This window comes from Opisthocomus hoazin, chromosome 1, assembly GCF_030867145.1.
Source record: "Opisthocomus hoazin isolate bOpiHoa1 chromosome 1, bOpiHoa1.hap1, whole genome shotgun sequence".
Taxonomy (NCBI): domain Eukaryota; kingdom Metazoa; phylum Chordata; class Aves; order Opisthocomiformes; family Opisthocomidae; genus Opisthocomus; species Opisthocomus hoazin.
Window position 1 is genome coordinate 81,717,169 of NC_134414.1, and position 13,081 is coordinate 81,730,249.

Sequence of the window (13,081 nt, forward strand, 5' to 3'; positions counted from 1 at the left end):
ATACAATGAGAAAGCACAAGTTTGACCACACTTAACTATGTGAAATCAGTGTTTCTGCAAACGAATCAAGAAACCTACCTTACTAATTACATTTGCAAATTTAAAGATGAGATTTGCAGGAAGTGTGACCTACAAGAAGCCAATCGGAATGTCAAAAATTAAAAAGGGGTTCACTATATCATGTTCTGCTGTGAAACTGAGTTAGAAGACCTGAGTAAATCTTGCTTCTGGAATTACATAATTCTGGGTAGAGAAAGCGTAAGCACCACCACAGAGTTGATGCATTGCTGTCACACAGACCCGTCATCTGCCACAGAATTTGCCTGCCTCCTAGGTTATAGTTTGGGCTAGACCAACATCCTCTTGCCTAATAGTTGCTGGACTTCACTGTTAACATTTATTTCAACTGAAACCTGATACTGAAGGAGCAAAGGTTTTATTGTTTGTTTACTTTGACAGAAGTTTTGTTAGCTCGATCTAACTGTTCCGGCATTTGCTTAAAAAAAAAAAAAATCTGTGATGCAAATTATGGCATTAATCTGCTCCTCTGAAATGCAAAGATGTTTTCTGACTGAAATAAAAAGGAGTTTGAACCTACATGCAGATCAACAATACGCATCTGACACCTTTCCTGTCCTCCTCTTTCTGAAATCAAAGCCATCTCCTGAACTACTAGTTCACAGTCGTGGTTCCTGGAATAACAGTGCATTATAATTACAAGAAAAGCAGACAGGGAAGCACTAATAAATGTTATTACCCACATAAGCTGGAAGATAATTTTGCTGTAGTTTCTTCAAAAGGCTACAGAAGTTGGGAGGGGGTGACACGGTGGAGATAAGCGTGGTGATAAGGCAAGACCTGGCAATCTGAACCTAAATATCTGCACAGGAAAACACTTCTTGTGCAAACGGTCACAGGCAAGCATGGCAAGCACAACTTGAAGCCACCAGCGTCTCTGTGCACAGCAGTGCCAGCAGCCAAGCTGATTTCGCTACACCAAAAAGCCACGCCACAGCACAGCACAACTGCACGCTGACGCTTCTCCATTCCTTCCACACCACCAGCCGAGCCATTGCGACAGCAACAAGCCCTTCGCTAGCGGCCTGGCCAGGATCGGGAAGGAGGAGGAAGCCATCAGGTAAACACGGATGCAGCCTCCTCCACTAAAACCCAGGGGAAGAGAGCAGGAGAGAAACATCAGGAGCACCCCTGCAGCCAGCCCGAAAGCAATGGCACTGCTGCTTCTCTGCTCGTCAGGAGCTGCACCTGCATCCAGCCCAGAAATCCCTGGGTGCTCAGACTGGCGGGCTGGGGGAGAAAGAAACAATCTGACTTTTTCATAGTGCTGCAAGGGAATATCCAAAAAAAAGGTACGTGTACAAGCTTCTCCCGTGTGCTTTCTGCCGTTGATGAACATTCCCAAGAGAAAACATCTTCCCTCTGAACTACAGCTGGTATTTGCAGCGCTTTCTGAGCGTCTTGAACGAAAAAACAAAGACAGGTTTTCCAAGACTAAACATACTTATTTAATAACACAGCTGTTGGTTTAGAAGCAGAATGAGAGATGCAGGGCAAGCATTTTATTGCATTGGTTCTGAAGATTTACTTCTGGGTGTAGGCTTTTTTTTTTTTTTCCTGACAGGGGCAATGTTCTGACTGCTAGCAGGCCCTCTACTGTGATTTACTCAGCACCTTTTAAGTTGCCAGGATAAACTATTGATTAACACACTAATGCTGCCTAATTCCAAGATGTGTATATCAACAGCACCAAGGTATGCAGTCCCACAAAAACTGACAATTTTGAAAGACCAAGTGGTGTAATGTATAACGCTATAACCCTGCCACAGCATCAGACTGTGCCTTGACAAAATATGTCATATCAGGATGTACTTTTATTGCTTTTAGATTCCTCCATTTTAGTCTTTGACATGGTGTCCTGAGGCAGTATAGAGGCTCCCAAGTATTTCATTAAATCTTACAGTTTCCTTTGCAGTTATGTGGCAGTTCCTGAAAGCAGAGAGGAAGGCACTGTAATAGAAGAACTGATGCATCTTTAATATTTAAAATTAGTATGACACACCTTGGATCATAAAAAGTTCATCACAGACTGATAAAAAACAAGCTAAATTAGAGGAAGAGAGTGTTACAGACTCACCCCCCCCTTCATTCATACATATGTTACAGCTTTGCCATCATTTTGAGATGGATCTGGCACCGGGCAACAGTGGCAGAATAGCGTTGCCACAGTTAAGGATACGCCAGCACAAGACAGCCTTTATTATAATGCTGTAAACCACACTTCAGCTGTCATAATAGCTCGAATATAAACTGCTAATCATCCCTGCCTCTTGTAACTAACACAACAAAACTGGCACGATGAAAAAAGGAAAAAAAGAAAAAAAATAAAAACAAAAACACCAAAACCTACACCTCTCATTTTCCTATAAGAGGTTAATTTTTCCTCTCTCAATGAAACAAAGCGCTCATAGCCTAGGCTTGGCAAAAATCAGAGCAGCTTCAACTCTGAACCAAACTGAAGACACCAGCACCCTGCAGAATGAAATCCATTGGGAATGAAGCACCTCATCGCCTTTGGGAAGTGCTGCAGCTTGTTACGAGGGCAGCTCATGGAAATGCTCTCTTTTAGCTTGCTGAACTTCCCCTGACAGAAAACTAGTGCCACTTTGGTTTGCTGAAAACCCTTCCGCACACAGCAGCCTTAAAGCTACAAACGTGCCTCCTCCTTTCTCCCTTGAACTCCCACCCACGCTGGAACAGAGCACACTTTCAGAGCAGCTGCCGTTTTCCTTGCCCTCCCCATGCTGCTGGCCCACACCGGCAGTGGGGCTGAGGCCTTCCAGAGCCTGTGGGCAGGCTCCTCTGCTGGCCTCGCAGCGGGCTTGGCTGCCATGGGAGGAGGAGGAGGAGGACGAGGAGGAGTAATGGCCCAGGTTTCCTGGCCCAGGCACCTCCGCTCTCCGGGGCAGGGCTGGGGCCGAAACATCGCGAGGCCGTGCTGCGGAGGCCATGGTTGCCGCCCTCACACCGCGCCGGGCTCGCTTTCCCCAGTGGCCAGGAGAATTGGCTCGAAACCCGCACGAGAGCCCCGCGGGTGCAAAATCAAGCGCGGGGACGTGAGGCCATGCGGGGTGCACAGCCATGGCACTCTGCCGAGCCGCATGGCCGGCACTGCTGCCACGCCAGCCCTGCCCCACTCCGCGCAGGGCCAACCACGGAACGAGTGCTTCCTCACCCCTGAAACCACCCGGATCACCCTCTCGGGTGCGTGTGCGGGGGAGAGGGGTTAATGGTTTCTGCCTGCCACCGATCCCTCCTACCTGGTCGCTTCTCTACCCACCTGTGGATGTTCCACAGCCTACAGCTCGCTCGGCTCCGTGCAGGAAGCGCTCGGTCTGCCATTATGCTTCACCCATATAAAGTGAAAGCCCTCAAAATACACGATTTGAAATTAAGAGATGCATGCTCCTAAACTAATATTTCACGATTCATCGTAAAGAAACTTCATACAAACGGTGATACTCACTAACTAGAAATTGGGGCAAATTAAAAATACGAATGATATCCCAAACACTTCTAAGAGCTTTAAGGTCTTCTGAACCTCAGCCATGCTGCCACCTTCTTCTACACATCACAGACACCAAATTTAATCACCAAGGACTTCAAAACTACGAAATATTCAGCATTTAAGCCTTCCCCTGCCAAATTTCAGTGAAACATACAGTAGAGGAGAAAATGCAGGAGGAAGATGCCAAATAAATTCACTGAGAAGCTTTTAAAATACCAAAAGAAATTACTAGTATTATATGAAACATTTTTGTTACTAGTAAGACGACTTTCAGTGACCACGCTTCCAGTGTTAATATCCTGGTGTCACAATTAACGTTAGTTCATCCTTTATCAATCCACTGATCAGATTTTTGTTTTTAAAAGACTGTTTATCTCAAGATCTTTAGTCATGCAGGGCTTTTTTTTCTCCCTCCAATTAATTACAATTATGCACCATAAAAAAAACATCCAAGAAGTAATTTCAATGAAACTCCTAATTGTTTAGACCACCGAACACTGCCACAGTTTACACTACATATCAGCAGTTATACCTTTTATACCATTAGTACTTGGAAAGGTGTTTTAACATAAATAGCCTCCTCTCCTTTACTTCTGCACACTGATTTTAGCTAGCGAAGCAATCACTGGCTGCACCCCATTTATCCTCTCAGCTCTGTATTTCCCTTCCCTGCACCTGAAGATCAGAATTTCAGACAAACTTTCCTGCTCTGTACTGGGGAACGGGGCGAGGAAGCTCATTTTCATAGTGAATATTACTATCTTTCCAGTTTGCAACTCAAAACAATTATAAAGTTTTTGAAGTGAATCTAGTTTTCAGAGCTCAAACTGCCCTCTTTCCCCAAAAAACTGTCTTGAACACCATCTATAAAAATTAGATGAACCCCAGTAGGATGTGACAGAACAGGTGGTCACCTTTAAAAGCCACACAAAAGCACAAGTGCCAGGAGTACACAACTCTAAGTCAGGGTAAAGAAAGAGAAAAGAAAAATGAAACTAATTTGGTTTACTTGAAAAGAAAACCTGAACACTTCTTCCCTGGCAGGGCAAGAAAGCAAGCTTTTCTTGGCAAATTTGGAGGCAGCAGGGCTGCACTGATACCAGACCCCTTTGCTCACCCACGGAGCTCAAGGTCGACCCGCTGCGCATCCCTCTTTTAAACCTTCCACGGGAGAGCTGCACCACTGCCGCAAGACGAGCGAGAGCTCCAACAGGGGAACGGGGCCCAAGGAGACGGGATCGGAGGCACAGCTGACTGCCCCGTCCTGCCCTGCCCTTCCCAGCCCTGCTCCCCCCCTCCAGGCTCTCCCTGGGAAGGCACCCCGACAATGAAACGCCTGTACCAGTAAGAGTTACGGACACCCCCTCGAAAAGATACACAAAATTTTAAACATACGCACCTTTCTAGGTTACTGTCTGGAAAAGTTACTTGGTGTTTTCTTACAGTGGCTGTAGTTTACTGATCCAAGCTTTAATTAAGCATGTTCTAAAGAAAACTTTCACTTTTTGTTGCACTGCAGTTGCTATTTTGAAGTTATTATGGAAACAACGTTAATTTGGGTAAAAAAGTTCCCGTTGACAAGTTGATTCACTTTTTTAAGCAACAGCTGGACGCAGGGAGGGAAAGCAAGGCAGCAGGTAACTGCCAAGAGGCAACTGCACGCAAACAACTATCTGAGGAAGAAACTACTTGTCCTTGGAAGAAACAACTCCGAGTTAGGGCTGAAAGAAAACTTTCCACTTCTGTCAAATCTGCCCTGGTTCTACTAAGGCAGCTGACATTTCCCAGGTTGGATCTTCACCGCCTTCCTCCTGCATCTCCAAATTCAACACTTCTTTTGTTTTGTTTTGTTTTTTTATAACAGCAGCTAAGAACGGACTGCAACAAAACACTCGGGTCACATTTTCGTCATGCTGTTTCTCTGCGGTTCAAAAAAAGATTTGGAAAGTGTTACACACCCTAGGCACAATACCCAGCTCCACTCTGCCAAGAAAAACTAACGCTAGAAAAATGCTCAGATGACTTCAAACTCTACGCACATCTGCCCTTTTTGTCGCCACGGTTCTCTGTCTGGGGGTTTTATCTCTGTCTTTTCAGAACAAGAATCCCAGCCTATCGCAGAAGCACGGGGAATGAATACTAAGTAGAGAAAATGCTACCCAAGGAAGCCACGTGTGATGAAATGCACAAACACAGTCTTTACTGTGTGGTGGGTGTACTTGTCCCATCTCCTCCCCAGTGCTTCAGATAGTCTTTAAAACAATTTCCTCATCTGCCTCATCTCCTTACCGCAACACTATGCCCTCTCGATATTTTTTTTTTTTTACAGTTCCCCTAGTTAAAACTATCGACAGAGCCACGAAAGCTCACTTACTGCTAAGCAGAGAAAGTTAAAAGGCACTGACTCGCACGCAGCTGCACGCTCAGCTCTGACGATACTCTACACGTCTGTCCGGACTCACAGTTTGCTGGAAGTTCACAAACTCGGAAGCATTTTAAAGTCTTCAACAGCAATGCGAGGAAAGAGGAAACTCAGACCTCTGCTTTCTGGTAAACTCAAAAAGTTTCCTCTAGTCAGTATTAAACTCGCTGCTGACCCAGACAGGAAAAGCGTGCAGGCGTAACTTCTCCAACAAGTAACTAATCTCAGGTCCCTCCGGAGAAAACTATAACTGCCACTCTCTTGTCAGCTTAAGGCTGTCAGCGAGTGACAGACAGTGTCAAAGACTTCAGCTTCCAGAGCGGGGGTATGCTCCCCTCCCGGGGCGGCCGGGGCAGGGGGGCTGCGGCTGGCAGCCCCAGAGCCCCGGCAGGGCCGGGCCGGGGGAGGCCGGCGAGAGGGTGCCGGCTGCCGCCCGCCCTCTAAGCACCTACCTGGGCTGGGAGAGGCTGCGCCCGCGCGGCTCCGAGCCGAGCTCTGAGGCGAAACCGCCAGGGAAGCGCAAAGAAGAGGAAGAGGAGAAGCGGGGACCCCCGGCCGGCGGAGCCCCCACGCCGCCTCCCGAGGCCGCAGTCAGGGCGGCGTGCAGCCAGCCGCCCGTCCCGGGCCCGGCCCCCCGCCCCGCCCCGCGTCCGGGGCGGCCGCGGCCCGGGGGCCGGACGGGGCCGGGACCCGCCGGCAGCAGCGAGGGCGGGGCCCGCCGCGGCGGGGGCGGGGAGGGCGCCCCGCCAGCCGCAGTCCCCCGGGCCGCTGCCCCCGGGTGGCGCGGTGGGCCCGGCCCAGGCCGCGCCAGGGAGCAGCCCGGCGGCGGCGGCCGGGCCCGGGCAAGGCCCGCCGCGGTACCTCGGCCCCTGCCCCGCTGCGGGGAAGCGACGCGGCCCGGCCCGGCCCGGCCGACCGGCCGCTGCGGCCAAGGTCGCGGCTGCCGAGCCTTGCCCTGCGCTGCCGAGCCTTGCCCTGCGCTGCCGAGCCTTGCCCTGCGCTGCCCCTTCATGCCCGGGCCGCGGGGTCTCGGCCCCGCCGCAGCTCCCCGGGGCGGGCGGGGGCGGGCGCGGCAAACTTTCCCCCCTCTCCGCGGCAGGGGCTGCCGCCCCCCGACCCAGAGCCGCCCCCCGGCCCGCAGCCGCCCCGCCCCGCGGCGCCGGCTGCGGTGCTCACCTGGGGCCGGCGGGCAGCGCGGGTGGAGGCGGCGGCGCAGCTGGTGCAGGATGACGAGGAGGCCGATGCGGTACACCCGGAGCAAGGGCACCAGCGCAGACAATAGCGACATGGCCGCCTCCTGCCCCGCGGCGGCTGGCTCGGGGCGAGGCGGGGAAGGAGCCGGGCCGGCGGCCGGCCTGCGCCTGGCACGGTGGCTGCTCGCCGCCGCCGCCGGCGGGCCGGGCCGGGGAGGGGGGCGCGGCGCGGCCCCCGCGCAGCGGAAGGGAAAGCGCCGCCGCTGTCAGAGCAGCGTCCGGGCGCGCCGCGCTCCCGCCCTTCTGGGCATGTGCGGCGGGGGAAGGGCCGCGCCGCGGCCGGCGCGGGGAGGGAAGGGGAGGCGGCGGGCGGCAGCGGCGGGGCTGCCCCCGCCGGGGCGCCGGGGAGGGGGCGAGCGGAGCGGCGGGGCGGCCCGCCCGCCCGGTGGGGCCGCGGGGCCTGCGGCAGCCGCCCACGGGCAGGAGCGTCGAGGCCGGGCCGCGGCGCGCGGCTCGCCCTCAGAGCCCCGCGGCGGGAAGCGCTCGCGGCGTCGTATCGCGATTCCCCGCGAGCCCGGCACAGGCGCGACGCGGCGGCCGAGTCCCGCGGGCATCGCTCGGCCGGGGCGCGGCCCCCCTCGCCCCCTTCGCCCGCCCGGCCTCCTGCTCCGGGGCGGCTGGGCGCGATGGTCTCGGGGGTCTTCCCCAAGCTCGGTGGCTGTGTGGCCGTTCCCCCGGCCGCGGGCCTGGCGGTCGCCGGTACCGGTGTCTCCGAAGGCAGCTTTGCCCGCGGAGCCTTCCCACGCCAGGAACCCCAGCGCCGCGCATCCCGGTGAACGCGCTCTTTCCAGTCGCGCGTAGCGTGCCGCTGGGTTTGTCTGGGCTGTCTTTTCTTTGTCGTCGGTGTTCCATCCTCAGCCCTGTGTCGAGGCCGATGAGCGCTTGGGACAGAAGAGCACGTCTGCCCAGCAGCCCGGCGGGCAGGCGGCCGGGTTGCTGGCGTCGGGGGTCTCGATGGCGGCACCCTCGGCGTTGCGTCCATGCGGGTCGGCGTCGGTACGGAACAGGAAGTGCGAGCAGCCATGTCACAAGAGGAGACGTGGACCTATACATTCGATTTCAAATCCTTAGGTAAGAGCTTGTCTTTGAGGACGATGGGGAGCCACGCAAAGTTCTGGAAGTGCATTTGAAATGTAATCTCCTCCTCCTCTTTAAAAAAGATAAATGTACTTTCTAGAAAAAATAGAATTAACACTATACTTTTTCAATGCCAGATCAGATTGCCCAGCAGAACTGACTTTCTGTCCGCTCTCAGAAATACGCGTAAAGTAGAAACACAGTGTGTAGTTCCTCTGGGACAAAACCAGCCACTTAATTTTATGTATCTCTGATGAATTTTTTTTATTAACACAAGATGTTATGCAAACATAAATAATAAACAGAACATCATGAAGTCACATCAGTGAAGGTTTCATTCTTAATGTATCTTGTTCTCCAACATGGTAGAAAGAGCGTCACATAGAAAGACACCAAAGAAGAAACACTGACGCTTAGTAAAGGTAAATTGCTCTTTCAACTTATCTCGACTTATCTCGAAAATCAAATCTCGACTCCTTTATGTTGCTTTAAGCCTTTTCTCAGAGCTGCAGCATTAATGAAAGCCCTTTGCAACATGAAACTGTGAAACTTGCCTGCAGTGTATTTACACAATCTGTACATAAGTATACCGTGCTTTCTCAGGTTCTCCAGTATAATAAAATAAATCAATGCACATTCAAGTTACGGAAATAAATACTCCTCTGTCCTTTTCTAGACCACGCTATCCGAAGAATTGGACTAAGCAGGGAACAACTGATGGGTTAATGTTATGGTCTTATTGGTCTCACTACTTTTTCTCAAGGTGTTACAATTATTTTCAGCGCTCCATGAGTCATGTGTACGGCTTCCCAGACAGGATGAGGAAAATTTGTTCCAACGCTACATTAAATTATTTTTTTCTAAAGGCTGATGGGACATGAAGTGGAGGAGAAATGAAAATATTAGCAAAAGGCTGTAGGTCTTTGATTCATTTAAAATAGTGCCTTATAACACATGTGAATTCAAACTAATACCTCTTTTTCCTTGGTTTTCAATAGTCACCATCTTTACTTATTTTGGGTTTTTTTCTTGCAATCATCAGCTGTGAAGCCTTAAGTGTTCAGGCTGGAATCTCATCCATCTACTTTAGATGCCTCACTGAGACGTTACTGCATCAATGAAATTTGAGGTACCTGAGCCCGGGAAGGGACGAAAGGAGCAATCCAATTGCCCAGCTTTGCTGTACGGGCAGTGGACAGAGAGGGGCACTTCTTCAGACCTTCAGAAGACAACCAATTCCCTTGAGGCGCTTAGAGTCCTTCCTTCTTCCCACCAACACTGGGCAAAGCCAGCCTGCGGCAAGAGCACAGATATCCTCTTGGAAAGTCGTCAGAAACAACTGGTAGCCCTCCATCCACCCGTGCTCCAGCCTATCTGTCCCTCCTGCAGGACTGGCACTGATGAGGCAGTATGTGATCGCAGCGCTTCCACCCACATTTTGTATAAAGATGCATCAAGCCGTCAGAAAGGAAGTGGGTGATGTCTCGAGACTCTAATTAAGCCCTGAGCTCAAACTTCCCAGCAGAATGGCGTGGTCGGCAAGCATTGGGTAGCGTGGATGGTAGGTGTTGCAGCTGAAAGAGAGCCTGCACAGCCAGGAAGGCGCGAGGCACGGAGGCACACCGGAGCAGACAAAAGCGAACCCAAGCTTAGCCTAGCAGTTCAGACGTGCTCTGCCATGGGGTTATGAGGTTACAGCTTATTTTTCTTGCTTGTTCCACGACAAGCTACCTTAAGACACATCTTTTCATGTATGTGAGTTTGCTCCCCTTGGTTTCGCTCCCCTTGAGATGCGAATTGGAGCCGACAGCTCCTCGTATCCACCACGCAGTGGTTCAAGGTCAGTAGGAGAGGTCGATGCTCTTTGCCTGTGAGCACGGCGTGACAGCTGGGGCCGTCTCGTAAGATGTCCGTGGTGTCACGGCAGTCCCTCTCAAAGGGTGAAATGCACGCTTCCAGTCCCGTGCTTCGCTCGAGACGTGCTCCCTGCGTTTTGCACGTATGTCGAAGCTGATGGCCCATGCCGGAAGAAGCCAGACATAATTCTGACTGTTGCTAATTTTTCAGGCTTCTGAAAGAGATTTAAATGCCTGTCTTCCTAAGCTGGATTGCAGTGGGACTTGAGGCAAGAGATAAGTGCCTATCTTCCCAAAACAGGATCTCCTTAACATGTGTGGGTGAATAAAGTTAAATGCCCGAGGAGCTTTCAGGTTCGGTAGGGAGGTGCTCACAAGATTAGGCAGTGCTGGGGAACAGCCGGCTGGGACTGCATCTGGAATCCATGTGGGGTGTTTGAGCACCTGCGGACAATTTTGACAGGCTGCATATGCTTTCCCCCCCTCCTCTGTAAAAAAAAAAAAAGTCATTTTTAGGTACCCCCCCAAACTAGGCATCATCTTACCTAGTACTGGGCACTTGAGCACAGGAGGAGGACGCTACAGAGCAGTAAGCTCTGAGGCACCCTCCGTAGTAGCTTGGGGAGGGTTAGGCACCTGCAAGGGGAAAGAAACTTTGCCAAGGGGAGAGGTGTCTGCAAGCTACGCAGTAGGAAGTCCCGGGGACAGAGAGCAGGCTCCTCTACTGTGGGCAGTCATCTGATGGGACACGGTTATTTTTCTTTAGTAACGCTGGGGGAGATACTAAGATGGGTCTGAGACTGACCTTCTGCGTAACAGAACCAGTGCTACAGCATTTGCCCGTGAAGGGGGACAGGTCTTGATCCCTCTCGGTCTTTTTCACATACTTCACTTTTCAAGAAAATAGTCTCACTGGGAAAAACTGCCCCTTGCTGGTGTGGCTGTAGTCGTAAGGATGTGAAGCCCAGGAACACAGTAAAGAAAAGAAATCTTGAGGTTTTTTTAGCCTAGCATTTAAGTTCATGGGGACAAGGGGACAGAGTTCCAGTCCGTACTCCCTGAAGACCCTATGCTTTTTAGACTAGAGAAGAACAGGACTAAATACGGACTAATAAGTGCAGATAGAATCCTGGAACAGGGACAACTTCCCCTCTTCAACCAAATGCTCAAACCACTCAGCTATTATGCAAGAAGCACAGTGTGCCTATTACTGCCGCTGACTTTTTTTACAGCGACCGTCCCTGCAGCAACCATTGTATTTGTGCATCTGAGTATTCAGTGCGTGTCACGCTTTCAGGATGTATCTGGTCCGGAAGGCCCGGAGCATGAGTAGCTGGGGCTGGGTTTGCACACACACCCCCCCCCGTATACCCCTACTCTGTATACGGTGAGATCCCCCCTGCAGCCTAGTCAAGACTCAGAGACCAAAGAGTCAGAAGAAGGCACGCAGAAAAAAGCAGTAACAAAAAAAAAATATAAATTACATAAAATCTCCAAGCATGTGTGTTTACTTACAAAACGTCTGCAGGAACATAAGTATAAAGCAGGTGAGCTACTAACAAAAATACACAAGCTTTTGTTAAAAAAAAACCAAACTGTCATGGAACAGTTACAAATAGTAAATCTATTTAGAACTGAGTAGGGGTATTAGCAGCCTACAAACTGTCTAATCTGACTTGACTTGGTGAATTGGCTGAAAGAATAACAAAACATCTGGAAATTCTAGATGTAGTGAGGACTAACCGGCATTATTTCAGCAGCGGGAAACCAGTTTTCACACAGTTCCGGGACTTTATTTGAAAATGTCTCTAAGTAGATAAATGATTGATTAACATACACGAAGTCTCAAAGCCCTATGACAAGGTCCTGCACACAAAGGATGCTAAGCAACCAGGGCATAAGATCCAGCATATTTACAAAACTGAAGAAAAAAACCAAAAACCTACACTAAACCAAGAGCGAAACTAGGTGATTGAATTTCATCAGGAAATTGGAGCAAAATAACTAGCAGAGTGTCAAGTTTCCGTGCCACATCCAGCCCTGGCTAATACACTCCTTGATGTCTTGGATGGGGTAAGGGAAAAGCTGTTGCAGCAGAATGGCACGGTGTTATTCCTGTTAGTTAAGGTGGGAGAGGAGCAGGGGAATTTCAGAGAGATTTAAACAGGCAAGGCGGACGGGCAGTATTCAAACACTGATAAAATAATGCTATTGAAAAAAAAAGATAAATTATGCCCACTGTAGAAATGGATTTGTTGCCAGTTAGTTCATTTGTGTTAAAAAAAAAAATCCAGTGTCAATAGTTGCAGTGTGGTTATTTCAATGTTTGTATAGTGATGTCGGCGAGCACCTGTGGCATACCCTGTGCAACACTGCCCAGCCCATAGCTAAGAGGATTTTGTTAGGGTTCAGCAAACAGCGAAGATTATTGTTGTCCAAAGCAAGAGTTTTCCATGACACCAGGCCCTCCATGTGTCTGTGGTCTCTTCCTTAGCGATACCGTAAGATAAACATGTCTGTCGTCAGAAACTTGGTTAGTGCCGTTCTAATGCAAAGGAAATAAAAAAGCAGAATCACCCCCCGTGAACTGGATACCACGAGCTGATCTGCACCTGTGTTTTTGCTGCATCTGCTTGCAAGAATACTTGAGTACCGCATGGAACAATATTATGCAAGGCAAGGTTTGTAAGGAGAACACAGCAGACAAGCTTCCAGGCACTCGTAACCCTGCCTGTCCCCTTCACCAAGCAGGGCTATGACAACACCGCTGCTGTCAGTATTCAGGGTTCAGTGGCAGAGTTCACTGGTCTGATCCGCGCTGACTGCAGGCACTTCCCTGAAGAACGCACTTGCCGCTGTCGCGGCCGGGCGGCTTTGGGAAACGGTG

The 13,081-nt window shown here is 50.6% G+C and overlaps 2 protein-coding genes across 8 annotated transcripts in view; both read right to left on the bottom strand.

The window, feature by feature from the left end:
• DHRSX (dehydrogenase/reductase X-linked) overlaps positions 1-7,369 on the bottom strand; it is a 171,214-nt gene extending 163,845 nt beyond the window's left edge. The window contains exon 1 of the mRNA XM_075427790.1: positions 7,185-7,369. Coding sequence (XP_075283905.1) covers positions 7,185-7,296 — 112 coding nt within the window. The 5' untranslated portion in view covers positions 7,297-7,369. The remainder of the gene's footprint in view (positions 1-7,184) is intronic.
• ZBED1 (zinc finger BED-type containing 1) overlaps positions 1-13,081 on the bottom strand; it is a 59,771-nt gene that overhangs the window by 8,566 nt on the left and 38,124 nt on the right. Inside the window, exons 1-2 of one of the 7 annotated variants that reach the window (XR_012764703.1) lie at positions 6,461-6,625; positions 5,438-5,507 (exon numbers count right to left, since the gene is read on the bottom strand). The exons of 1 other annotated variant lie outside the window; for it this stretch is intronic. The gene's annotated coding sequence lies outside the window, so the exon portion shown is untranslated. Of the gene's footprint in view, positions 1-78; positions 1,879-4,985; positions 5,330-5,437; positions 5,508-6,460; positions 6,626-7,184; positions 7,273-8,602; positions 10,683-13,081 lie in introns of those variants that run through there. 5 more of the 7 variants (XM_075427731.1, XM_075427741.1, XM_075427748.1 and 2 more) reach the window with 5 other exon arrangements.